Genomic DNA, 24,024 nt, shown 5'->3' with positions numbered 1-24,024 from the left:
AGTATAGAAAAACAAACAAACAAATAATACTAAACTTTCTTTGGGTTATTTCTATGGAAATATGTTAATATAAATGTTTCAGACATTACACCAAATTTCTAAAAATCTTAAGAAAAAAAAGAAACAGCTGCCATATTATTAGTTAGATATTAGTACTGAAAGCTGATAGTAATATGTGACCTACCAGTATAGAGAATTATGGGATGCCATAGAAAATTTCATTTAAAAATAAGTCTTTTAAAAGCATATATACCTAAAATATATCATTATGCCAAGCACCATACAATTTATTTTAAGTTAAAGTGTGATTTTCTTGAGCTCACTATTTTCTCAGTTTCTGTTTTCTATAGTACAATATTTATCTAATAGGCAGTTTCAAATTTTTTATGCTTGTATAGGCTTATATAAATATATAAAGCAGCATTTTAGTTTAGCAAAAAGATGCCTAAAATTATCATGATCAAAACATACTTTTATTAGTCTTTCTTTTCTGTCGTTCAAGGAATGGTGGGTTCTGATTTTTCACATATTATGATTAAGAATTATAATGTATGATGTGCTTTCCCAGTTTTCAAAGACTTAAAATATAATCCTCAAGGGAGGAGTGACTGCCTCTCCCTTTAGTTGGAAAACAGTACAAACTCCAGTCACAAGTTACATTACCCAAAACTGAAGCAGTTATAGAAAAAAAACTATCCTCTTCTAGGCTGTCCACTGGCACTAACTAATGTCCACGCGATTTGCAGCTGAAGGCCATCGGTACAGATGTTAAGTTGCTTCTTGAACAGAATCTTATTGCCTTTGTACATTCATTGAAAGTTTAGAAAGCAGAACCTACGTAAGTGCTTCCAAACACTCTTTTTACAGCAAGGTTTTAAACATTTTAGCTTGTTCACAGATATTCACAGGATCCATATAAAATAGATGAATGAAGAAACACAGTTTGCTGACCTGCCATGTCTTCATTATTGCTGTTTCACAAATATACTGGACTCGTGTTGCCTATCCTTATTAGGACACATGTCATTTGAGTAAATTACCTAAAGCTCTCCTCTGTAAGCTATGCAGAGAAATCAGGAATCATTCCCTAGGCTCATATTCTCACATATCTTCATGAGGTAGGAATTAACAGTCAGATTTGCCCCCCAACACAGAATACCAAGGCTTTCACAGCATAGTCTAATTTTAAAAAGTAAAAATAAAACATTTACAGCTAGATAGAATCACTTAGCCTATATTATCACATGCATTCCTGCAAAGTATTTCACCAACCTGGAAAAAAGACCACAGGTTCAAAAACATGGGTATATAACCAAACAATAATTATTGTCTGTTGCAAAATATGGTATTTGTAATTTATCTCCTTTCATTTTCTACTGTTGGATTACACTGTCCTAGGCTAATACTGGTTTGGTAACTATAATGTAAAGGTCGCCATCTATTGAACATTAGTAATTACTACACTTGAATTTCTTGTGGGAAAAGTACTTACAAAATGATTGAAGCGAGAAACATAGTTCCTATCTACTCTGTATTTTCACCCACAAACTGTTTAATTCTCTGTTTAATTATGGAATTACTTGGGTACTTTTCCCAAATTAAACTGGGAAGACTAGCATTTATGAAGTTTTTTTCATAAAAATCAATATTCATAATAAGCAAAAATTGACTTTCATAGTCCAGAATATGCACTGAGTTCTTTGGAAGTTTTATCAGGCCAGCAGTGCTTCTCTTATGATGCTGTTTGAATAAATTCTTTTCTCTTCACCTTTAGAGAGGTACATTTAACAACAAAATTACTTTATTGAATTAAACCAGAAAAAAGGAACTTATTTTCTTAACTAATACTCAATATTGCAGATACCTCCTGCAGCTTACTTTTTTAATTCAAAAGAAATTACAGCTTAAAATGATTAACTAGGGGTAATGATAATAGACAGTCTTCCCCATGGTGGAAGGCTTAATTTTCTATCTTTTCCCACTATTCAGTTTTACGTATTTCAGTCATGTTGAAAATTTCAGAAGCCCCAGTTTTTCTACCTTTATGTGAAGGTGTGTTTATTATGATGGTATGATTTTATAAAAGAAAATTGAAATAGTATATTACATAGTGTAGCATAAAGCATATGACAGGTATGGACATCTAGACGTCCTAATTTTCTTCTTAGTCAAGTTAAAGAACTCTATTTTCAAATTACGTTAATCTTAAAAGCGGTCTCAATTGTCCATGTTTTCTCTTTTGTATTTCTCTATTTTTATATCTATTAACAGTTGTACATTGAGTGCTGCTTCTTTGTCCAACTTAGATATAGGCGTTCATCTCCCAGGTTCACCTAATCAATTACTTCTGAAGAGTCTGTATTCATTTCTTTGAACAGAAGAATATGTTAAAGCTAGGATAACACCTCATCAGTTTTTGAGTTAGTGGTACCTATGTACTTTATCTTTTCACATACTTTATCCCAATATGCTCATAAATATCCTTGTAATTCGTGGATAGGAAAAATATTTGAGGATAAATTTCTGAAAGATTCTAATGGCTTCAGGCGGTTGTATATCACTGTTTAGATAATGGGTGAACATGAGGTTTTAATACAAAGAAGTGAAACTTTTAAACAAACTTGGTGTACTCAGACCTATCCTTTGCTTACAGAAATGGAATCAAATATCTCTTGTTAAAATCAGCAAATCTCTTAGCAGTGATACTAGCAGGGATACTGAAGCAGTACCACATGCATGTTAAGAAAATATACACATAACAGTCATTTAAGTGTAAAAGATAAAAACAACCTGGCAACGTTAATTAAAGAGATAAAAAAAGTTTTAAAAAAAAGGTATGTCAAGGATTATTAAAATAATAAATGCTGATTGTTGAAAGATCTTAACAAGCAAACAAAAGTCACTCAAACCCAGAGATAAATACTGAAGAAGTTTAGGTTTATTTACCTTCTGGAGGAAATTGAAGCCCCAGGTAGAAAGTTGTTCTTAATGAGCTCCCTGGAGTCTCTTTTTCTCAATGATTTAGAGCGTAAGTATTTAGAGAACTTACAGATGAGATTTGCGAAGTAACACAATTTTTCTTTTTTTAAGTCTGGAGAATGGGTAAGTAGAAGACTGGGAACAGGAAATATAGTGCTGATTTTCAAAAAGAAAAAAGGTCAGCTTCTAAACTATAAACTAATTTGAACTTGAGGTCACCTGAAAAAAAGTCTAGAAGGCATTCTTAAAAGCCAGCTAGTGAGCACTGAGAAAAGGAGGGCAGGATTGCCAAGACCGAGAATTAAGTTCTCAAGAAACAGATCACCCAACTAACACACTTTGGATAGATTGGAGGAAATGTTAATTTTAACAGATTATCAAAGAAAAACTTTTCAGATCCCATTTAATTTAATAATAAAATGAGGCTAATGATTATCAAGTTTTTAGATTCATAACAGATTGAAGGAGTTTAACCAAAGGCTGTTGTTTAAAGATGAATCAGCGCCTTGGATGAGGACCTCTACGGCTTACTGCCTAAATTTGTGGGTGACATGAAGCAGGGAGGTATATCATTCATGTTTCATAACCAGATCCTCCTTCAAAAATATATTGGGCATGTAGGAAAATGGACCAAATCTAGTTTAAAATAAATGGAAGAAATTTCATATAGTTTATGTGCAGTTTGGATCACATCGTTTGCTCTTCTGGGACATATGCAGGGGTGGGGTTGGGATACGGTTAACAAAAACTAATACTTGAAAAACTAGGGGTTTTAGAAGAAAATGAACCCAGTATGAGTTTGTCATGTCATATGGCCTCTAAAATTATAAGGCAAGTCATAGTTCTGTTCTGTGCTAGTAAACGTTAACGTGGCATATTGTGTTTTATCTGTGGCATTGACCTCTGACAATTATATAGATAATCCCAAGAAAATCAACTGTAACGTCATGGGACATTGAAGCTGTCTTTGGGTCAGAGGCAGTTATATGAGTGCCTGGTTTTCGCTGATAATATGAGCTAGTTCCTTGACCTGAATCCACAGCTGTGTCTTCTTCCACAAACATTCTCCCTCAGTCTCAGACCTCATAGATGGCAGTGGAGAGTGACAGGCAATTGAGTGAAGAAGTAGTCAGGGGGCAGATCACTTATTGCCTTGTAGGTCGTGTTAAGGGGTTTAGATTCTTACCTCAGTTAAATAGGAAGCCAGATATAGGATTTTAATCATGGAAGTGACATCTGATGTATGGTTTTAAAAGATCACTCTGAATACTATGGAAACTTGATTTTAAGGGAGAAATAATGAAAGCAGGAGGCTAGTTCTGTGTATTTTCTTATTTCAGGCAAGAGTTGGTAGTGGCTTAGGCCATGAAGTTCCTAATAGAGATGCAGAGAATTGGGCGGGTTTATATTTTAGAGGAAGAACTAACAGGAGTGTAGGAATCGTGGGTGGGGGAGATTGGTGATGGATAATGGAAAATTGCTGAGTCAGTGAGTTTGGTAAGAATTAATTCGGTTGGTAAGAGTCAGTGAAATTGATGAGTCACTTCAGTACAGTAAAAAAGCTAAGGGCATCAAGAGGTAGAGGAGAGAGTGAGTTAGGAAAAAAGGGGCTTAAAATCCAGATTTTAGACATGTTATACTTGTTGATGAAGAAGCAGAGGTTTTGAATGTTGGAGTGCGTGGCTAGTGTATTCCAGGCCTAAGACTTAACTGTAGAGGGATTATCCTTGAAGTGAAGAAGTCAAAGAATTTAGCAATCGTGTCCTTCAGTGATTCAGCATGAGAACATTGAAGTCATCAAGAAAGATTGTTGGACTGGGGTAAAGAGGAAGACAGTGAGCCGGGGGCTCAAGCAAACGGTGGGCGAGGTCGAGACAAGGCAGTGACTGGGTGCAGAGTCAGTGGTGTCGTCTGGTGACACAGGCCTCCAAGGACTTGGCATTTTGCAGGATCAAAGATGATTGAGGTGTCAGAAACAGTAATGAGAAGGACATCTATCTCCAGGTTTATAAACATATGCAGTGTGAAAGGAAAGGGACTTCTGTTTGAAGGAACTACAAGGAAGGTATAGAGTGGTGTAGAGGGTTTGTGAGGGCTGAGAGGGATGGAAAATGGATCAGATTAGGAGATACACAGAACAGTAAAGAAATGAGTTCAGGAGGTGACGGACGACTCAAGGGGTCTGTACTTCTGGTTGTGGCAGGTAGACAGGGATGGAAAGTATGATGGGACTGATCCTCGTGGTCTGTTAGAGGGAAGTGGACACCAGGCTGTAAGCTTCATGAGAGGAGCTTCAGGTGGGCAATATGCCTGGCGTAAAGTGGGACTTCAAATATTTTGTTGTTGAATGAATGAGTGGACGCAACGAGTGACTGAATGGGAGAGCTCAGCACGTGTGATCCAGAACATTTAGCCAGAGAGCACGTGGCCCTTGGCTTGTTGTCTAACGTTGGAAGGACATTCTCGCTGCGCATGGGGTGCTGTGGTAGCTTTCTCAAGACACGTGGCTTCTCCAAGGACTCACAGTGGTGGCTGTTGAACACTAGGCATTCAGACAGATTTATTTATATTTTCAAATTGGTAACAGATTGAACACTGTTGAATAATGCATCCTTTTAATCTGAATTTGGAGAAATACTTTTATCATATATTAATTCTTTTTGTAATGTTAAGATTACATTACTACTAGCAAATGGCAGATTTTTGCCCCATAGAAGAAGCTATTCCTAACTAGTAGAAATCACTGAAATCACTAATAGGAATGATCCAGTGATGAAACTGATGATGCACAGCGAGAGGAGCTAAGGTTAGTGGTAAGGACGCTGCTGTTACTGAGGGACTCATACTTTTATCAGGGGATTGTTACAAGTGATTTTTAAGTTGGTGTTACACCTTAAAATCATTATAGTTTATTGGTATTTTTTATAGACATAGTATAAATATATGCTCATTCTTTACCTATCTTATCTTTAGACCCCATACTACATTTTCTCTGAAGAGATCAAGGAATAGTATAGATAACTAAAGAGTTCACATCATATTAAGACTGGACATTTAATAACGTAAGATCCATTACGGGAAGGCAAGAGCAGAGAAATGTGTGAAGGCTAAGGCGGAGTTTGAAAGGCGCTGAAGAAAATGGGATATAACGACAAAGAGCAAATTCTTTCCGCCTAACAAATAAGTTCCAGTTCCTTCAGGATCTCCCTTTAGCTTTCCCTCTTTTCTTTGCATCGGTAAATTAGAAAGCTCCAAGAGAAGTTTCTCTGAGCCAGTCCTTTTCTTTTGCTCTCACAAAAAATAAACCTCATTTTATTTATTGAGGTGATATTACTATTTACTTCATAATCTTCTTTTAACCTCTGACACTTAGTCCCCTCGTCCCCTCCATGTGCAAATCAAGGAGGCGCCCTCTTGCTGATTTTTATATTCTCTTCAAGATGCCATTTATAATACCTGTAGAATTAGCAGGCTCAAATAATGTTTTTAGGCTGCTAAAGAAACAAAGCCTGTTGGAGTTAATTAGTAAATTTAGCTTGTGATTAAGAGCATCAGAAATTTCCCACTGAGGTTTAGTTTTTTTAATTTTCCAAAGGGGAGATTGTAGTTACAAGTGAACGCACTCACCATATTTATTGTCAGGAAGCCAGTGGAAGATACCCATTTTCCCTGACGGCAAGCAGTTTCCTTGGCTAAAATAAATAGCTTTGCTATACCAGTGAACCCCAAAAGCACAAAATACAACCACGATCCTGGTATATTCCACTTTCTGCTTAGCAGTATTATTCCGTGAATGTTTGCTTTGTGGAAGAGTGAAAATACCAACAACAACCTGTTGTCATTTTCCTCCTTTACCTGCTATAAAATACATATTTTAAGATATCTGAATTTCTCTTATTGAAAACCTGCCACGTAGGGATGCAATAAGTCCCTTTCTTTGATTATTTTGTGACATTGGTGTGGAAAGTGACAAAGCACTGAAATTTGTAGCTGGAGACTTGAAGTTTTCATAGTGCAAAGGAAAGTTTCTGTATTCTTTCTCAAGCTTAGCCCTTGGGAAGAATTTATCCTTACATAGGTTGGATGTCATTCCATCAAAATATGGATGAGCCAAATTAACATTTTGAAATTCTATTACTGATGCTGCGTTTTACCATCCTGCCAGTGAAATAGTACTAGAAATAGGCAAGTGTAGAGATAGGATCAGAGCACAGAAGACGGAAGAAGAGAAGGCGTTGTCAGTTGGGTCCTATGTTGAGACTAAGTGAAATGAGGAATGAACCCCAGAAGACGAAACAGTATGTTTCCACCTGTGTGAGGTATCTACAGTGGTCAGATTCATAGAAACAGAAAGCAGAATGGTGGTTACCAGGAGCTGGGGGAAGGAGGGAAGGGGAGTTGTTATTTAATGGGTATAGAGTTTCAGATTTGCAAGATGAAAAAGTTCTGGAGATCTGTTTCACAACAGTGACTATACTTAACACTACTGAACTGTACCTTTAAAATTGGTGAAGATGGTAAGTTTTTTTAAATTGAATTATAGTTGATTTACAATGTTGTATTCAAGTTTCAGGTGTACAACAAAGTGATTCAGTTGTACATATTCTTTTTCAGATTGTTTTTCGTTATAGCTAAGATGATAAATTTTATGTTGTGTTTTTTACCACAATAAAAAGAAAATGAGGAGTGCAAATTGTCAATTGAATTTAGCCCCAGAGAGGTCACTTGTGACCTCAGCAAGGATATGGCTCTCTAGGGGTTGGGGAGTGAGCCCCAGTGAGGCAGTGGAAGAGGGGCAGGCAGGTGAGGAAATGGAGACTACGTGAGTAAATGGTTATTTCACAGAGTTTGAATGTTAAGGTGAGTTGGAAAATAGAAGCTGAAGGTACTTTTGTTGTTGTTGTTGTTTTAAGAGCATTTTTGAATGGGGATGCTTTCTATAAAGCCTGCAGTGGGGAACTGGAAAAAGTGAGAGAAACAGAGATTGATTAATTGAGGCCCCTGAGAAAAAGGGAGGAGCTAGAGTCCACAGCATAAGGATGTTGCTCTTTGACAGTTGTCAGGACTGGTGGATAGAGAGTTCCTCACGCTGGTCCTGCAGGATGGTCAGGTTGGTAAGTTAATAAGGTGGGCAGCCTCACGCCTGCTTTGCCTGGGCAGATAGCTAACATGGGTCCCCGATTTCCCCACGGAAAAGCGTACAAAGACTCAGTGCGGAGATTATGCCAAGAAAGGCACAACTGCAGAGAGAGATAATGCACAGATAGCTTTTTGTTCATTTTTCCTAAGAAAAGCAGGCCAAAAGGCTGCAAGCCCAACTCTCCCGATATATCTGGGAAGTCTTCATACCTCTCTCTGGTGAGAAATGGAAACCCAAGTAATAGACAAAGCAGAAAGTCTGGCTGCTGCAGAGGTGCTATTAATCAGAGCTTCTTCCAACCCTAGAAAGAATAAATATTAAGGAATGACAATGAGAATAGATATTGACGTCTGTTCCATATTAAATGAGGTAATTTTAGATTTTCTTAAGTCTAGTATTGGCTAAGCAAAGGAATAGGTAATCAGTGTGTGTGTAACACATGGGAAACCTCCCAAGTGCATTTGTTTGGAAACTTGGAGATCTGGCTTTCAAAGGTATCTCATGAATTATATGAACTTTATTCTCAAGTGGCATTCACTTTTCCAATCCACCTAGTTTGTGGAGGTGTTGGAAAACTCAAATTCTCCAATTCACTCTTTTTTCTTACCTGTCCTCATTATATATTATTATATAGGTATTGATAATTCTTTATAACTGTATTTTCTTTTTTCCAAGATACTGATGCTTCTTTATATTTTAAAGGACATTTTAAAAGGTATTTTTGGAGTTCTAGTCACTTCTTTGAGGTTGATCTCATATCAATTCTTAAGCAGTAATACCTGTTTCACCTGAATTGGGAAGCAGTCTCTAGAAGGTACAAATATGTTCTGAGAAATACGTGTGTATCGTGAGTGAGTCTGTATTTGAAAACAGTAAGTTTCTTTCATGCATTTATTCAGCAAATACTTGTTGTTTACTGTGTGGTAAGCACTTTGTTATACCAGTGAACATAACTGTCCCTGACCTCGGGGGCTTCTACTCTAGCGAGGGAGTCCAGATTCAAACAAATAAGCACACAAATTGTATAATTGTAATAATAACAAATTCTGTGAAGAAAAAGTACAGGGTAGTATGAAAGTGTATGACGTGGGCAACCTTAAGGTGGGGAATCAGGGAAGCCTCCCTGAGGAGGTGATATTTAAGCTGAGGCCAGAAGGATACTTAAGAATTAGCATAGTAAAGGTGTGGCAGAGAGGTGGGTATAGAAAGTGAGAATAGACTCCACAGAGGCCTTGAGGTGAGAAGACGTTTGGCCTGTTTAAGAAGAGATGGAAGACCAGTTGGACTGGAGCAAGCCAAAGAGAAAGCTCCATAAGAAAGGCTGGCGAGTAGGGAGCCCAGGATCACAGCTGTCCTTAGAGCAGTGCTGGAAGTATCTAAGAACCAGACAGGATCAGATTTGTGTGTTAAAAGTTCACTCTGGTAGCTGTATGGAAACATTATTCTGTATGACAGGAGGCAGCAAACTTTTCCTGTAGAAAAGCCAGATAGTAAATATAATAAATTTTGTGGGTCATATGGTCTGTTGGAACTACCGAACTCTCCATGTTTTATGAAAGTAGCCGAGACATATGTAAGTGAACAAACCTGGCTCTGTTTTATAAAATTTATTTATGGATGCTGAAATTTCAATTTAATACAGATTTTTATGTGTCGTGAAATATTCTCCTTTTTATTTCTTTAAAACCACTTAAGGAACTTCCCTGGTGGCGCAGTGGTTAAGAATCTGCCTGCCAATGCAGGGGACAAGGGTTAGATCCCTGGTCTGGGGAGATCCCACATGCCGCGGAGCAACTAAGCCCGTGCGCCACAACTACTGAGCCTGCGCTCTAGAGCCCACATGCCACAACTGCTGAAGCCCACGAGCCACAACTACTGAAGCCCACGTGCCTAGAGCCCGTGCTCCTCAACAAGAGAAGCCACCACAGTGAGAAGCCCGCACACCGCAACAAAGAGTAGCTACCGCTCTCCACAACTAGAGAAAGCCCACGCACAGCAACAAAGACCCAATGCAGCCAAAAATAAAAAATAAATTAAATTAATTAATTTAAAAAAAAAACACTTAAAAATATGAAAGCCATTCTTAGTTCCCAGGCCATACACAGATAGGAAGCAGGCTGACCTGAGAGCCACAGTTTGCTGACCCCTGTTATAGTACTTATATTTCTTATTTGTTTAACTTTTTTTACTCTGCCTCTTAAATGATGTTTTACTTCTACCTTGACATTTTTCTTAAGTTGTCTACATGTTTTTCAACACTCTGGTAAAGGTATGACCAACGCTAAATAAAAAATGGGAATATAACCCCTTCTTTTCTATTTCTTTATCTTAGTGTTACATTTTCCATTTGAAAATGACATGACTGACCCATTCTATTTTTTTATCCACAGGCTTTTTAAAAAATAATGGGTAATTTTGTGTTTTTCCTGTTTATTTTTTTCTTCCAAAAGTGTTATACTTGGTGCTTTCTTCTTTCAGACCTAACGCTGAATTTTTCATCTTTTCTTTACCTGGTAATAGTTCTAAAATTTATTTCTGGCATTCAAAACAAAAACTGGTAGAGACATCAGAAGAACAAAGTGAATAATATTCAAACAACACAATTGCATGTAAACATTTGTTGTGTGACTAGATAAAATACTTACATCAAGATAAACAATATCCATATAATATCAGATCTGCAAATACATCATCTGACTTGAGGGGAATTCCTAGTTGCTTCTGTGTATTGCACTATTCAGCCCCACAAGCCGCTGGAAAGCATAACGTAGTGGAAATTGTACAGATAGACTTGCTTTAAATTCCATCTGAGTCTTACTAGGTATATGATATTGGGCAATGTAATTAATTTCTTGGAGCCTAAGTTTCCCTGAAGCATGCAAAATACATAGTCAGTGATGGAAATTCCCATCCACCTTTCTTCCCCTGTAAGCATGATCTTTCATCACAAGAAAGTCGCCATGTTAAAAAATTAGGGGGAAAAACAGCCCATATTTGGTGATGGTGAGGGTGTTTGGTATTAGTTTTAATCTTATGCAGATATGAAGTTAAAAAAGAATCTAGCAATGTACTAGATTTTTGTACATTGTACAATGAACCAATGTACTTTTAAGGTAGTATACATGATAAATGTCTATACTTTTCATTAATATTTCCTCTGCCTTTATTTTACTTCTGAAAACTCAGGTTTGACAGTTCTCTGGAAGATCTACCTGAGAGTGGACCTCACCCACCTGCAACTCCTCAGGTTTTACATGTTGGTAGCCAAGTAGCCACACTTTCTAAAGTAACTACGTATCCTAGGTAGAGTTTTTTCCTCTTGGTATGTCTAAATTTTAATGCTGGTGGTGAAATTAAAATACTAAAACTGTTTGACTAAAAAGGAAAAAGGGATCATAGATTACAGAACTGACATCACTAATATATAGACAAAGCTTGGCCTCAGCTTTGGAACACTGCTTTACACCGCTTTTACATTTTTAATTTTTTGTTTAGATTCTAAGTTTTAGTGTCAGGAAATCTGTGCCTTTTGTTTATTCACTGTGATTTGGAAAGTCAGCTTCCTTAAGTTTGACATAAGTCTGCTTTACTGAATTAGAGCATTCCCCTCTAAAAAAAGAGTGATAGAGATTATGTGTTCCAGTTGCCCAGATATTCTAAAGGTATTCTGGTTAATTCTTCTTGTGAGATTTTTCTGGACTCTGCTGATACTGAGTCTTTTTATATTATTATTTGTGATACAATATGATAAAAGAAATTCATTAGTTTCCTTTTCTTTTTACAGAAGAAGGATAATTTAGCTGATTTATTTTTTTAGCTGACTTTTTTATAGACTTCAGTTTCTCGTTATTATTCACCATTACTTCCCTCAAATAGTAGCCATTGCCTCAAAGATGCAGAGTAATTGAGAAACTCAAAGTTGTGTCACTGATAACTTTATTCTTCCACTTGGCATGACACTCATATTCCCCTTCTCTGCCACTGATAACATCTTTCTTTTCTCTTTCTCAGCCCCCATTCTTTATCTTCTAGCCATTCACAACAGTTAAAACATAGCCATAGAGTTCAGTTAAATTATAGACTTAACAAAAAATTATACTTAATTCTGTGTGTGTGTGTATATATATAATATATGGCTTGCCACTGTTTTTTAAATTTGTCTTCTAATGGTTTGTAAAATTGTGGAACTAGGAATAATGGATTATCAGATTCTTCTGACAGGGAGAAGAGACTTATGTCAACCCTCACAGTTTTAGACATCTGAGCTCTCATTAGCCTGGGTTGAGTTTGGTACATAATTACTTTGTTTTGGAGGTGGCCATTGTCACCAAATTTTGGAAAAGGCGATCGTAGTGTAGTGAGGATGTTCATTAAGAAGTTGCACTCATAAATGAAGGAGACACAGATTTCACCCCATGCATTTTAGACTTTCTTTTTACTTAATAAAAAAGAAATTCTCAAATTCCAATTTGATAACCAGACTTGAAAATCATTACAGTCCTAATGATGGAGTGTTAAGTCCTGTCTAGGTGTACGACCTTTTCTAAAAGGCCAAAGGAAACTAATTATTATTTTAAGTAATAAGAATTCTGAAGATAAAATTTCATACCAGCATTTTTGAATCTTTACAGGGCTAACTGAAAATAGAAATGCAGCGTGTCCGCAGAGAAGGTGATCTTTTAGTCATATTCACTGTAATTACTGTTTATTTTACAAAGGTGCTTGCCATCCCCAAATAGTTTTACTCTCAGTATTTTAAAGTTATTTCTTGTCCATATTAATACATACTGCTGCTTTTGAATAGGCAGCTGGTTGTACCTGCTTCTCTTGAAAACACAAGTCTCATTAAAATGTGAGGCTCTGGGTGTATATCATCTCTAAGGTAAAACTCTTTATGTAGAGACTTTTTTGAAAAAATTAACATAACCTTCCTCCTTTCTCTGCTTACGGAAATTCACACTTCATGTTTGGATTTAGTTTCTACTTAGTTGTTGACAAATCAGTCTTCAAATGTGTGTTGTTATACTGATTTCATTATAAATAGGATTAGAGACAGTGAACTTAAAAACATTCAAAGAAAGTTTGTATGTTCAGAACATCAGTTTTACGGAGGATTATGTATCAGATTTGAATTTCTGAAAGAAATCCTAGCAACAGTAAATAAAGGACCCAAGCTCCTTTTACACTTGTGACATGTCACACCTTTATAAAATCTAAATATTAATATAGCATGGCTGCTATCTTATCTTTATTATGCTACCTCTTCTCACTTTCCTTTTTGTTCTTCTCCTCTGTTTTTCTTTCTCTACTGATCAATTTAAGCAGCTCCACAAGAAATGTGGCGACAAGTTCTTTGGAAGGGTCTCGAAACTTGCCTACCTTGTCTTCTCCTGCTAGATATAGTGCTGCCGTTCTGAGCAGCGCAGCCGCTACTGTGTCTGCTGTTCTTGCTGCAAAAACCAGGTAGAACTACGTGTACAATGTGCGTCTCATGTGAACCCAGCACTTTTCACTGTCTTACAACTCACCTCCGAGAAAACTTACCCATTTGAAATAGTCACAGCCCTATTGTGAGATCTTAATTGTATTGGGGACATTTTTTCTAGGTTGCGGATATATCCCACAGTGTTTATTACTGATTTTTCTTTAAATTATCCTTTTATCTCTTTTCATTACCACCATTTATCTATGATATTTCTCAGTTGTGTGGATTGTTGCATTTTGTGTGCCTTATTATCATTTTTAATCTTTATATCTGAAACAGAACCAATTATAAATAGGTATTTTAAGTTTCTGTTGGTTTTACCTTCTCCTACTAACTGGTTATGTTTGAGGTTGATCTAAAGCCTAACTATTCTAATATCCCTTTCTCCTATAAAAATAGTAAAAACCTTTTTATTGTTGTGGGGTTTTGTTTTTACATAAGTTATAGTAGTCTTCATAGCTTTAAATGCTTTCCAAAAGATTGCCTTGATCAGTTTTGGTGAAAATTTAATCAATTCTGTATTAATGAGTAGAATAACATAATAGACTTTTCTCTTCGTCCTCTTTCCACTTCTTTGTTCTCTCTGTCTCTGTCCCTATCTCTCTCTTTCTCTGGAAATGTTTCAAATCATAAACTGTAAAAACTACATACTTTCTGCACTTGGTAGTGTGATTTTTCAACTTAAAACTCTTTCTGAATGCTCACCAGGCTCTCCAGTCCTGAAAAATATCACTCACTCCTGGATGCACTTTGCATCAGCCCTGTTTCCAAGCCTTTAGCTTTTTCATATCTCCAGCCCTCGAGGAAATCAACTGACTCTGTCCATGTTAAGAAAACCAGGTACTGGGAGAGCGGATGTCACAAGGGGTGGTTTGCTGTGGAAGGTACTGCTTTCTCTAACGCTGAAGTGTCATATTAACAGCCCAGATGAGAAAATCCTAGAGCTCATTTGTGTCCAGTTTTAAATTAACCGTAATTTCAATGCAGTGGTAATGCACAAGCATGTTATTTTGTATGATTATTAACTTGCCTTTTAATCCTTTGTGACATCTTTTATTAGCACATTTGATATTTGGTATGAAATTACGAGTAATAGTACAAGTATTTAACTTAGAGTAGAACCCTGTTTTTTATTGCATGGATGTTGCTATATGAGAAGAGTTAAATGTTTAATAAAACATACCTTTATACCTTTTGAAAAAATGAAAAAGAATAATAAAATAATTGGTTTTGATTGGCTACTATCTTATAGCTCGTAGATATGAAGGTTTTATGTGGGCAAACAACTTAATTTTCTCCATATCTGGGAAATACTGAAACACAAAAATGAATTTTTCTCCTAAACTTAACAATTATGCTAAAATTATTAGGTATAACATAAAAATAAAAATATCTTAAGTATTTACTAAAGGTATAATCTTAATGAAATGACTATATTATTTCTGACAGAACATAAAATTAATGACAGAGGGTACAACTATGACTATAATTCGTAAAAGCATGATATGACACAGGCTGCCTGTTGATCATGTGTTTGTGTCCTACCCACTGTTATGGATATTCTCATTATACTTAATTACAAGCATACCTCGGAGATATTATGGGTTTGGTTCCAAACCATTGCAATAAGGTAAATAATGCAATAAAGTGAGTCACAAATTTTTTGGTTTCCCAGTACATTTATATAAAAGTTATGTTCACACTATATTGTATTCTGTTAAGTGTGCAATAGCATTATGTCTAAAGTTAATGTATATATCTTAATTTAAAAATACTTTATTGCTTAAAAATGCTGACCATCATCTGAGCCTTCAGTGAGTCATAATCTTTTTGCAGTAGTAACATGAAAGATCACTGATCACCAATCACCATTAACAAATGTAATAATAATGAAAAAGTTTGAAATATTGTAAGGATTACCAAATTATGGCATAGAGACACTAAGTTAGCAGCAAATGCTTTTGGAAAAATGATGCCAATAGACTTGCTTGTTGCAGGGTTGCCACAAACCTTCAAGTTGTTAAAAAAAAAACAATGCAATGTGTGCAAAGCACAGTAAAGTGCAATAAAATGAGGTGTCCCTGTATAATTCTAGATTACTTTTAAGGGAGATTAAAACAGGGGGACAAACAGCAAAATGTACAAGAGGTCATTGTACATTTTGCTCCAAGAAAAAATATACCCGAAATTATTTTATACTTGTGGAATTGTGATTGTTAAATGAGCAGAAATATTACATTGTCAGGGCTAAGTCTGTACAAAGACAGGTTACTAACTACCCTTGGAATAAAAGGTTCCTTTGAGAACCTAATGGAATGCTCTAAGCATTGATTGACATTAAATGGAGATGGGATGGGGAAAGATGCTGATTATGAGAAAATACTCCCTTTCTCCATTAGTACCATGCTCATTCAGCTTTTCGCTTTATATTCCAGTAAGTTATTTTGTTCTCCCTGTTTTAACAGAAAAAGAACAACATAAAAATCCTGGCATACCTTGTTTGATTGGAGAATTTTAATGCTTTTCATTTATCATCGTAAAACTGAGGACAGTTTTATAACTTTTTTGTATGTAGTTGTTACATGTAAGGCAATCTGTAAGCAGGAAAATTTACTCTAAAAGAAATGAATCCTAGATAGTTTTTCCTTCAAGTCAGGTGTCTTATTGTTTAAATAAACTTTTTGTTTTTGAAAAAAAGGTATGCCTGTACTTATGGACTAACTGAATATTTATCCATGCACCCACTTCTAGAGGAAGTGTTAGTAGTCATTTACATTACTTTTTATTAACAGCAATAGGCACAAACTAAATATGTTTCGATATTTGGGAAAGGAAAATGGTTCTCAACAAGGTAAGCTAGTTGGCATTCTGCAAAGCTGGAGTGCAGGGTTTCCTGAGGAGACCTTGCCACTTCAGTGAGAGGAGTACCAAAAGAGCAGTTGGGTTAATGTCAGAGGTATTTTATCTCTGATGTTTGCTTTTGTATAACAGTAATCTTTAAAATAAAATTATAATAAAGGGTAGTATAATATCAGAATTGTGCCTTTCTATTATAGTATATTTAACATGTTGAATTTTGATACAAAACGTCTAACTTAAAGAATTTTGCTTAGGAAAACACAAAAAATTTTCTTGTAAATAGGATTCTGGAACAAAGGAGACTCATGACTGCTCTATACATCTAGGTCCTTTCATAGAGTTCTGACAGGAGAATTCTATTGAAATTAAAAGTTGTTTATAATTATGACCTTCCAAAAATACTCCTTTTCTACTACTTCAGAATCTATGTATATCAATTTTTGTAAAACTTTAGCTAAAAACTGTGTAGTTTAAACACTGATAATTAAACTTGCAGTGTACAGCTGGCTTTTTAAAAAACATTTAAATGTGTAATTAGAATAAAAGTTACCTCCAGATTATTCTTTGAACAGATTTTCCTTTGAAAATAGACTTGAACTTTCCAACTGTTCCCAATCTGCAGCTGAAATTGATTTGTTGTAATAGTTAAACAAATGTGGGAAAAGAATGTAAACTCAAGATAAATCAGGTTGCTGACACTGAAAGTTAACTTCTCTTAGTTTTTCTTTTGTCCTCATTAGCTCAGTTTTGAAAAGAAACCTTTGCTCTGTCAGTATGTTTTTCTCCATTTTCAGTTTTTTGAATATGAAACAGAATCTTTAGTATTCTTGAGATGGAAGTCATATTAATTTAACATTTTATTTCAGTGCTTGTTTATTTGGCAGACTAGTGAAAATAACCATATTTGATTGTTAGCTTCTGTGGTATTAGCCAACAGTATTTACGGATTTGCTCTGATTTCCTCACTAGAATCTTTCAGAAAGCATTTTAATTTTGTTTAGAATTTAGGTATACCTTAAACAATTTAAATTTAGAAAAAATATATGTGAGTCATTACTTCAGAAATAAGATACCAATCTAAGTATTCATGACATATTATATTAATAAATTAGTCATCAATTTGAAATATTTTGCTGTTAGTGATTACTGATAACATTTTCTTCCCAAATATAAAATTACATAGCCAGTGGCTTTACTAATTTTTTAATCTTTAGTATACGATACCTAATGTTTATGTATTTTCTTTAAATAGTAGCTAACAGTTAAAAATTAGAAAAAAAGACATGGGATTTTTAGAGACCTATACATCATATATTCCAATATGTGATTGTCTAGATAAAACCTAATATCTTCCCATTACTACATTAAATATTTTAAGTTGATAGAGCTCTGTTTCCCCAGAGATTAACTTTACTGACCAATCCTGAATATAAATGTAAATGGAAGAACTTTCTTGCTTATAACTTAGATTTTTATAAATTCTTTATAATCTGCACACTCTTTGTATCTGAAGAGTACTGTTTAAGATGTAAACATCTTAGGCCTTTTGGGAGAGAATATGTACAAGACTATGTACAAAGGATACAATAAAAAAAATGAAAACTTTTTTTGCTTATGAATTATAGTCCATGGGAATTTTAAGAAATATTGTGTTATTTAAAATTGAGGAAGCAGGATTGTGCCTGGTCTCAAAATCCTGGACCAGAACTATCTACAAACTACATTTAGAAGCAGAATTATTAGTACAGATGGAGGATGTTTATTTGATGAATGTATGTATTCCTGGATATCCTAGCTAGATATTACAAGATAATAGCGTTTCTTGAGCATATACTCTGCTCAGCACTGTGCTCAATACCTTACATGTGTTACATGTATTATCTCTACTGCCATACAGTAGGTCCTAGTTGTTTATTTTATATGTAGTAGTGTGTATCTGTTAATCCCAAACTCCTAATTTATCCCCCCTGCCCTTTTCCCCTTTGTTAACCATAAGTTTGTTTTCTATGTCTGTGTAGTCTATTTCTGTTTTGTAAATAAATTCATTTGCATCTTTTTTTTAGATTCCACACAAGTGATAGCATATGATATTTGCCCCTCTCTGTCTGACTTACTTCACTTAGTATGATAATCTCTAGGTCTATTTTTGTTGCTGCAAATGGCATTTTTTCATTCTTTAAAAATTTTTATTTTATATTGGAGTACAGTTGATTAACAATGTGGTAGTTTCAGGTGTACAGCAAAGTGATTCAGTTATACAAATACATGTATCTATTCTTTTTCAAATTCTTTTCCCATTTAGGTTATTACAGAGTATTGAGCACCATTCCCTGTGCTATGCAGTAGGTCCTTGTTGGTTATCTGTTTTTAAATATAGCAGTGTGTACATGTCAATCCCAAACTCCCTATCTATCCCTCCCCCAACACACATCCCCCATCGTAACTGTAAGTTCGTTCTCTAAGTCAGTGAGTCTGTTTCTGTTTTGTAAATAAGTTCATTTGCATCTTTTTTTTAGATTCCACATATAAGTGTTATCATATATTTGTATTTCTTTGTCTGACTTACTTCACTTAGCATGATAATCTCCAGGTACATCCATGTTGCCGCAAATGGCAGTATTTCATTCTTTTTATGGCTGAGTAGTATTCCAATGTGTGTGTGTATGTATGTATGTATACGCCACCTATTTTATCTATTCATCTGTCGATGGACACGTAGGTGTCTTCTATGTCTTGGCTATTGTAAATAGTGCTGCTATGAACATTGGGGTGCACGTATCTTTAGAGTTTTCGTCTTTTCCAGATATATGCCCAGGAGTGGGATTGCTGGGTCATATGGTAACTGTTTGTAGGAGCCTCCATACTGTTCTCCGTAGTGGCTGCTCCAATTTACATTCCTACCAACAGTGCAGGAGTGTTCCTAAAAGTATGTTAACCTCATTTTACAAATGAGGAAATTTACCAAGTTTAAGTAACATATCAAGGTCACAATAAATGCACCAACCTCAAATAGTTTATAATGTAGTAGAGGAGCCAAGATACATAAAGAAGTTACTATTAATTAAGAAAAACTGTAGCTATTACAAATTGAAGTGTAGCTTTATGCCATGCAGCTGATATCTGCCATGCATTGAAGCAAGGGGTGTCTTTACTTCTAGGAGATTGAGTGATTAAATAAAATATGTTAATTGCTTAGCGTAGTGCACAATGCATGATGGGTATTATTGTGCTACTACTCCTATTGCTAAGTATGGATAAGGTTTGGACAGGTGCAGAGGGAGAGTGGAGGAGCACCTTCCATGTAGAGCCTGGCAAAGATGTAGAGCTGTGGACAGAAAGGAGCTATGGCAAGAATATAGTTTGTGTAGCAGAGTGGTAGGAGATATGACTGAACAGATAGATTGTAGCTCTATCTTAGAAGGCTTCAAATGTCAGGCCGACGTGTAACTTAGTCCTCTACTCTCTAAATGGTTGGATCTGGTCTACAGCACCTCCATCTTTTGTGAAGTGCCTTCTGGAAACAAACCTCTCATGGAAAGTGTTTCCTTTGGATGATTTTTCATATTAGGAAATACTTCCTTTTATTGAACCTAGTCTATCTCACCATAGATTTGACTCAACATTCAGCAAACAGAGAGAGCATAGCCATATAGAGTGAATCCACATGTCAGATATTTGAGCATTAGTCTTATGCTTCTTCTGAGTTTCTTTCATACCATGGGCCAGTTAACCAGTTCCCTCAACCTGACTTCACTAGGCTTGGCATTGATTTCCTGTCGTCCTGGTCACTTTCTTCTAAGTGAGTTGGCAACTCTCCTGTAATTAAATTTTAACGATTTCAGGTTATTACACATTAAATGATGATTTGGGTTTTATTATTATTTTCAGATTCTGTGTTTCATCTGTAAATTCCAGTATTGCTTGGTCATGAATTCTCTTTTCAGAATTGTGGCTATATGGATTATTAGTTGTTTTTATTTTTCAAATCCTCATGAGTAATTAACCCTAGAATTAAAATGGTCTATACTTCTCTGTTACTTTCAAAAATAATTTGTTTGTAATGTGTAAAAATATTGAAAATAAGTCTTTATTATTTGAATACATTAATTATCTTTTTCATATGTTAAGCTCATATTCTGTGTCCTAGAGTATGGTTAAGTACTTTGTACATAAATATCTTAATTAAGTCCCCGGAATTCTTATGAGCAAAGCATTATCCCCACTTAAAGTTTAGGTAACTGAGGCTTAGAGAAGTAAAATAACCTGTCCCTCACAAATCTTTTATAAGGACTGACCTATAACATTTAAACCCTGTTTCTATTAATATTATTTAGTGTGTCATCTTTACTGAGAATTGTGTTCAGCACTACCAATAAGTAAACCATCTTTCACTTTTTATTTATGATAAAAATTATTAAAGTGCTTATTTTTTTCATAGTATAGTATGTTTTAACATCAAGCAGATGTGAGTTTTTCATTAAACTGATTAGAAATGTTGGGAGAAGGTGATGGCTCTACTGCACTTGAATTTGAGGGGACAGTAATAGGGAACAGTATTTCAAGAAAGTTAAAATAGCTCTAATATAATTTTTCAAAACTATTTAGTGTCAGAGGTGCCCAGAACCCACCCCAAGGTGTGATGACTCACTAGAGGACTTGACAGAACTCAGTCCATCGTAGTGCTCCTGACAGAGAGTTACTACACTGAAAGAGAACAAAGCAGAATCAGCAAGGAGAAAGGTGCATAGGACCAAGTCCAGAAGAAAGGAGGCTCAGGTGTCCAAAAGTCCTGTCCCAGTGAGGTCATACGGGATGTGTGGATTCCTAGAGCAGTGAGTTATGAGAAGACGTGCAAAGTGTTCTCTACCAGAGAGGCTCTTCAGAAACTAAGTACCTAAGACATATTTAATTGGGGCTTGTCATGTAGGCACGCTGTGCCTTGTTCATACCCAAACTCCAGACTCTCCAAAGGAAAGCAGGGGTTTATCATAAACCACATTGTTGGTATAGTTTAGGCACAATGAGCCACTGTTTATGTGTATGTATATATATATATATATATATATTTTTTTTTTTTTTTTTTTTTTTTTTTTGCGGTACGCGGGCCTCTCACTGTTGTGGCCTCTCCCGTTGCGGAGCACAGGCTCCGGACGTGCAGCCTCAGCGGCCATGGCTCACGGGCCCAGCCATTCCGCGGCATGTGGGATCTTCCTGGACCGGGGCACGAACCGGCGTCCCCTGCATCGGCAGGCGGACTGTCAACCACTGCGCCACCAGGGAAGCCCGCCACTGTTTATCTTTCGGAGAAACTTTTATATGACCATAGGGAACTGTTTACCAGCCAAGTTGCCAAAAGCCAGTCAAAGGGCAGCCTTGCAGCGGGGCTTCCTAAGGATAGGCAGCCTCAGGCCTGCTCTGTTAGGTGTTACCCAGGGTTCAAGAGGCATTGCGAAAATTAGGTAATCTTGGTCATTTGGTAGTATAGTGGGCACGATTGCATTTGAAATTGCATTGAAATTTCAACCTAACAGTATAATTAAGGCTATTTATTTTACTAAAGTCATTTATATAATATCCTATCTTTATTGATCTATTCCTCTAGCTGTTGATTTCAGGTATTGAAGGAATTGAGTTTCTGTGCATGGAATTTTTAGCAAGCGGTAGCTAAATTTCTATTGAAAACTTAGTAGGATGTATGTATTATTGTTGTTGTCATTGTTGTTACTATTATTATACTTTACCTGAGAGAAACTTATAGTATTGCATCATTCCAAAGAGCATATTTTATAATTTGAACTACCTAAAATTTTTTTTTGAAATGATGATATATAAGTATAAATAACAAATGACTGGGATAATAAAAGCCATATGATCTTCTAAATCAAACTGGAACCACCTGTTCCACCTGTTAAGCAAATAGCTCTGATTGAAAGAAGGCAGTGGCAGACTTGTTTCTTGTTTTCCTGTAATCCTGAACACAGAACACTGGATGTTGCGTTAGGCGGTGGATGTTGTCTTTTGTTTACCACTGTGTAACACAATGTCTGGAATATAGTAGGTGCTTAAGTATTTATTGCATGAATGAGTGACTGAGTGTGTGAGTGAAAAGAGTAACTGGTAAGATGTCAGGGAAGCTTGGTTCATAAAATACTAGAATAATGTGGAGAAGAGGAAAACAGCATCTGTGCCATTTCATAGAAATTATCAGGGAGTCTCCAATAATTAATTGTTTTAATGTAGATGACCCTTCTGAAACGTTGAGATAGAGGCAATTAGCTTCTTATTTAAAAGGATTGGCTGTATAAGTTTTTCAGTGCCTCATTTCTCATGGTAGAACTTTTTAAAGAGAATTTCCAAAGCATTGAAAGAACTGCAGTCTGACTCCTTTCCTTCCCTTTTTCTTTTTTTCTGTTTTAAAAAAGGCAGCCCCTCAGTCATGGTATTAGAGTTTTTCTTTTTAAAATATCAGTTAATTAATTAGTTGTGTTTTTTTAACATCTTTATTGGAGTATAATTGCTTTACAATGGTGTGTTAGTTTCTGCTGTATAACGAAGTGAATGAGCTATACATATACATATATCCCCATATCCCCTCCCTCTTGCGTCTCCCTCCCTCCCACCCTCCCTATCCCACCCTCCCTATCCCACCCCTGTAGGTGGTCACAAAGCACCAAGCTGATCTCCCTGTGCTATGCGGCTGCTTCCCACTAGCTATCTATTTTACGTTTGGTAGTGTATATATGTATTTTTGTTTTCCTTAGAGATTTAATAAATTGAGGAAAGAACAAATCATTGCTAAGTTAGATCGCTAGCGCATCACCAGAAATGTTTCCTTCTTTTCTCTCCAGCAGCGCCCAGGAGCCCTCTCAGCCACTGGCCGCCGCCGCAGCTGCAGCTGGGAGCACGCCTGAGGGGCCGGGAAGCCCAGGCTCGGCCAGACCAGGGGTGGCCGGGCTCACCACTGCTGCCGCCTTCAAGCCTCTAGGGTCCACCGGTGGCATCAAGTCACCAAGCTGGCAACGGCCCAACCAAGCAGGTACTACGCCCAAGAAATCTCTTGCTTTTTGCCTTTAAGTATAATTATGAAAATGTGTTCTGGGAAACCCATTCTCAACGATCTAAGATTTACAAAGGACTGGGAAAAGTAGGTACAGCACTAGGTACAGTATAAACATTCTCTGTGTGTGTTGCCACTTGCTATTTATAACTATAGAATTGAGAGCGTGGCCTGGTTTCCTGGATTACCCAGGAGGCATGGGTTCCATTGTAAATTTGGGGTCTTATTAACAAACTATGTTGTTGGAAGGTTAGCCCTGGAAATACATTTTAGTTTTCATCACGTATACAAAATAACAACAGAAGCACTTGCTGCCGTCAAACAATTATTGAAGAAAGTTCTTTTACTTCCTGTCCTTGGGCTCCATCTGGAAACCTGAGTTTTCATTCACTTCTACAGATAAAGAGCTTTAAATAAAGTCACTTAACCTTGACCCTCAGTTTTCTGATCTGCAAAGTGGAAGGAGACTAAATGCTTCTCCCAGCCTGAATGAAGGTTACGGTC

At 36.2% G+C, this 24,024-nt stretch overlaps 1 protein-coding gene across 10 annotated transcripts in view; it reads left to right on the top strand.

The window, feature by feature from the left end:
- PDLIM5 (PDZ and LIM domain 5) overlaps positions 1–24,024 on the top strand; it is a 211,962-nt gene that overhangs the window by 138,527 nt on the left and 49,411 nt on the right. For 4 of the 10 annotated variants that reach the window (XM_060299779.1, XM_060299778.1, XM_060299777.1 and 1 more), the window contains 4 exons: positions 11,306–11,422; positions 13,442–13,582; positions 14,313–14,444; positions 23,312–23,499. In XM_060299779.1, coding sequence (XP_060155762.1) covers positions 11,306–11,422; positions 13,442–13,582; positions 14,313–14,444; positions 23,312–23,499 — 578 coding nt within the window. The remainder of the gene's footprint in view (positions 1–11,305; positions 11,423–13,441; positions 13,583–14,312; positions 14,445–23,311; positions 23,500–24,024) is intronic. The other 6 variants (XM_030865651.2, XM_060299782.1, XM_030865649.2 and 3 more) reach the window with 3 other exon arrangements.

This window comes from Globicephala melas, chromosome 5 (assembly GCF_963455315.2).
Source record: "Globicephala melas chromosome 5, mGloMel1.2, whole genome shotgun sequence".
NCBI lineage: Eukaryota > Metazoa > Chordata > Mammalia > Artiodactyla > Delphinidae > Globicephala > Globicephala melas.
The sequence above is the reverse complement of the archived record's forward strand: the minus strand, read 5'-3'. Positions and strand labels throughout refer to the sequence as shown.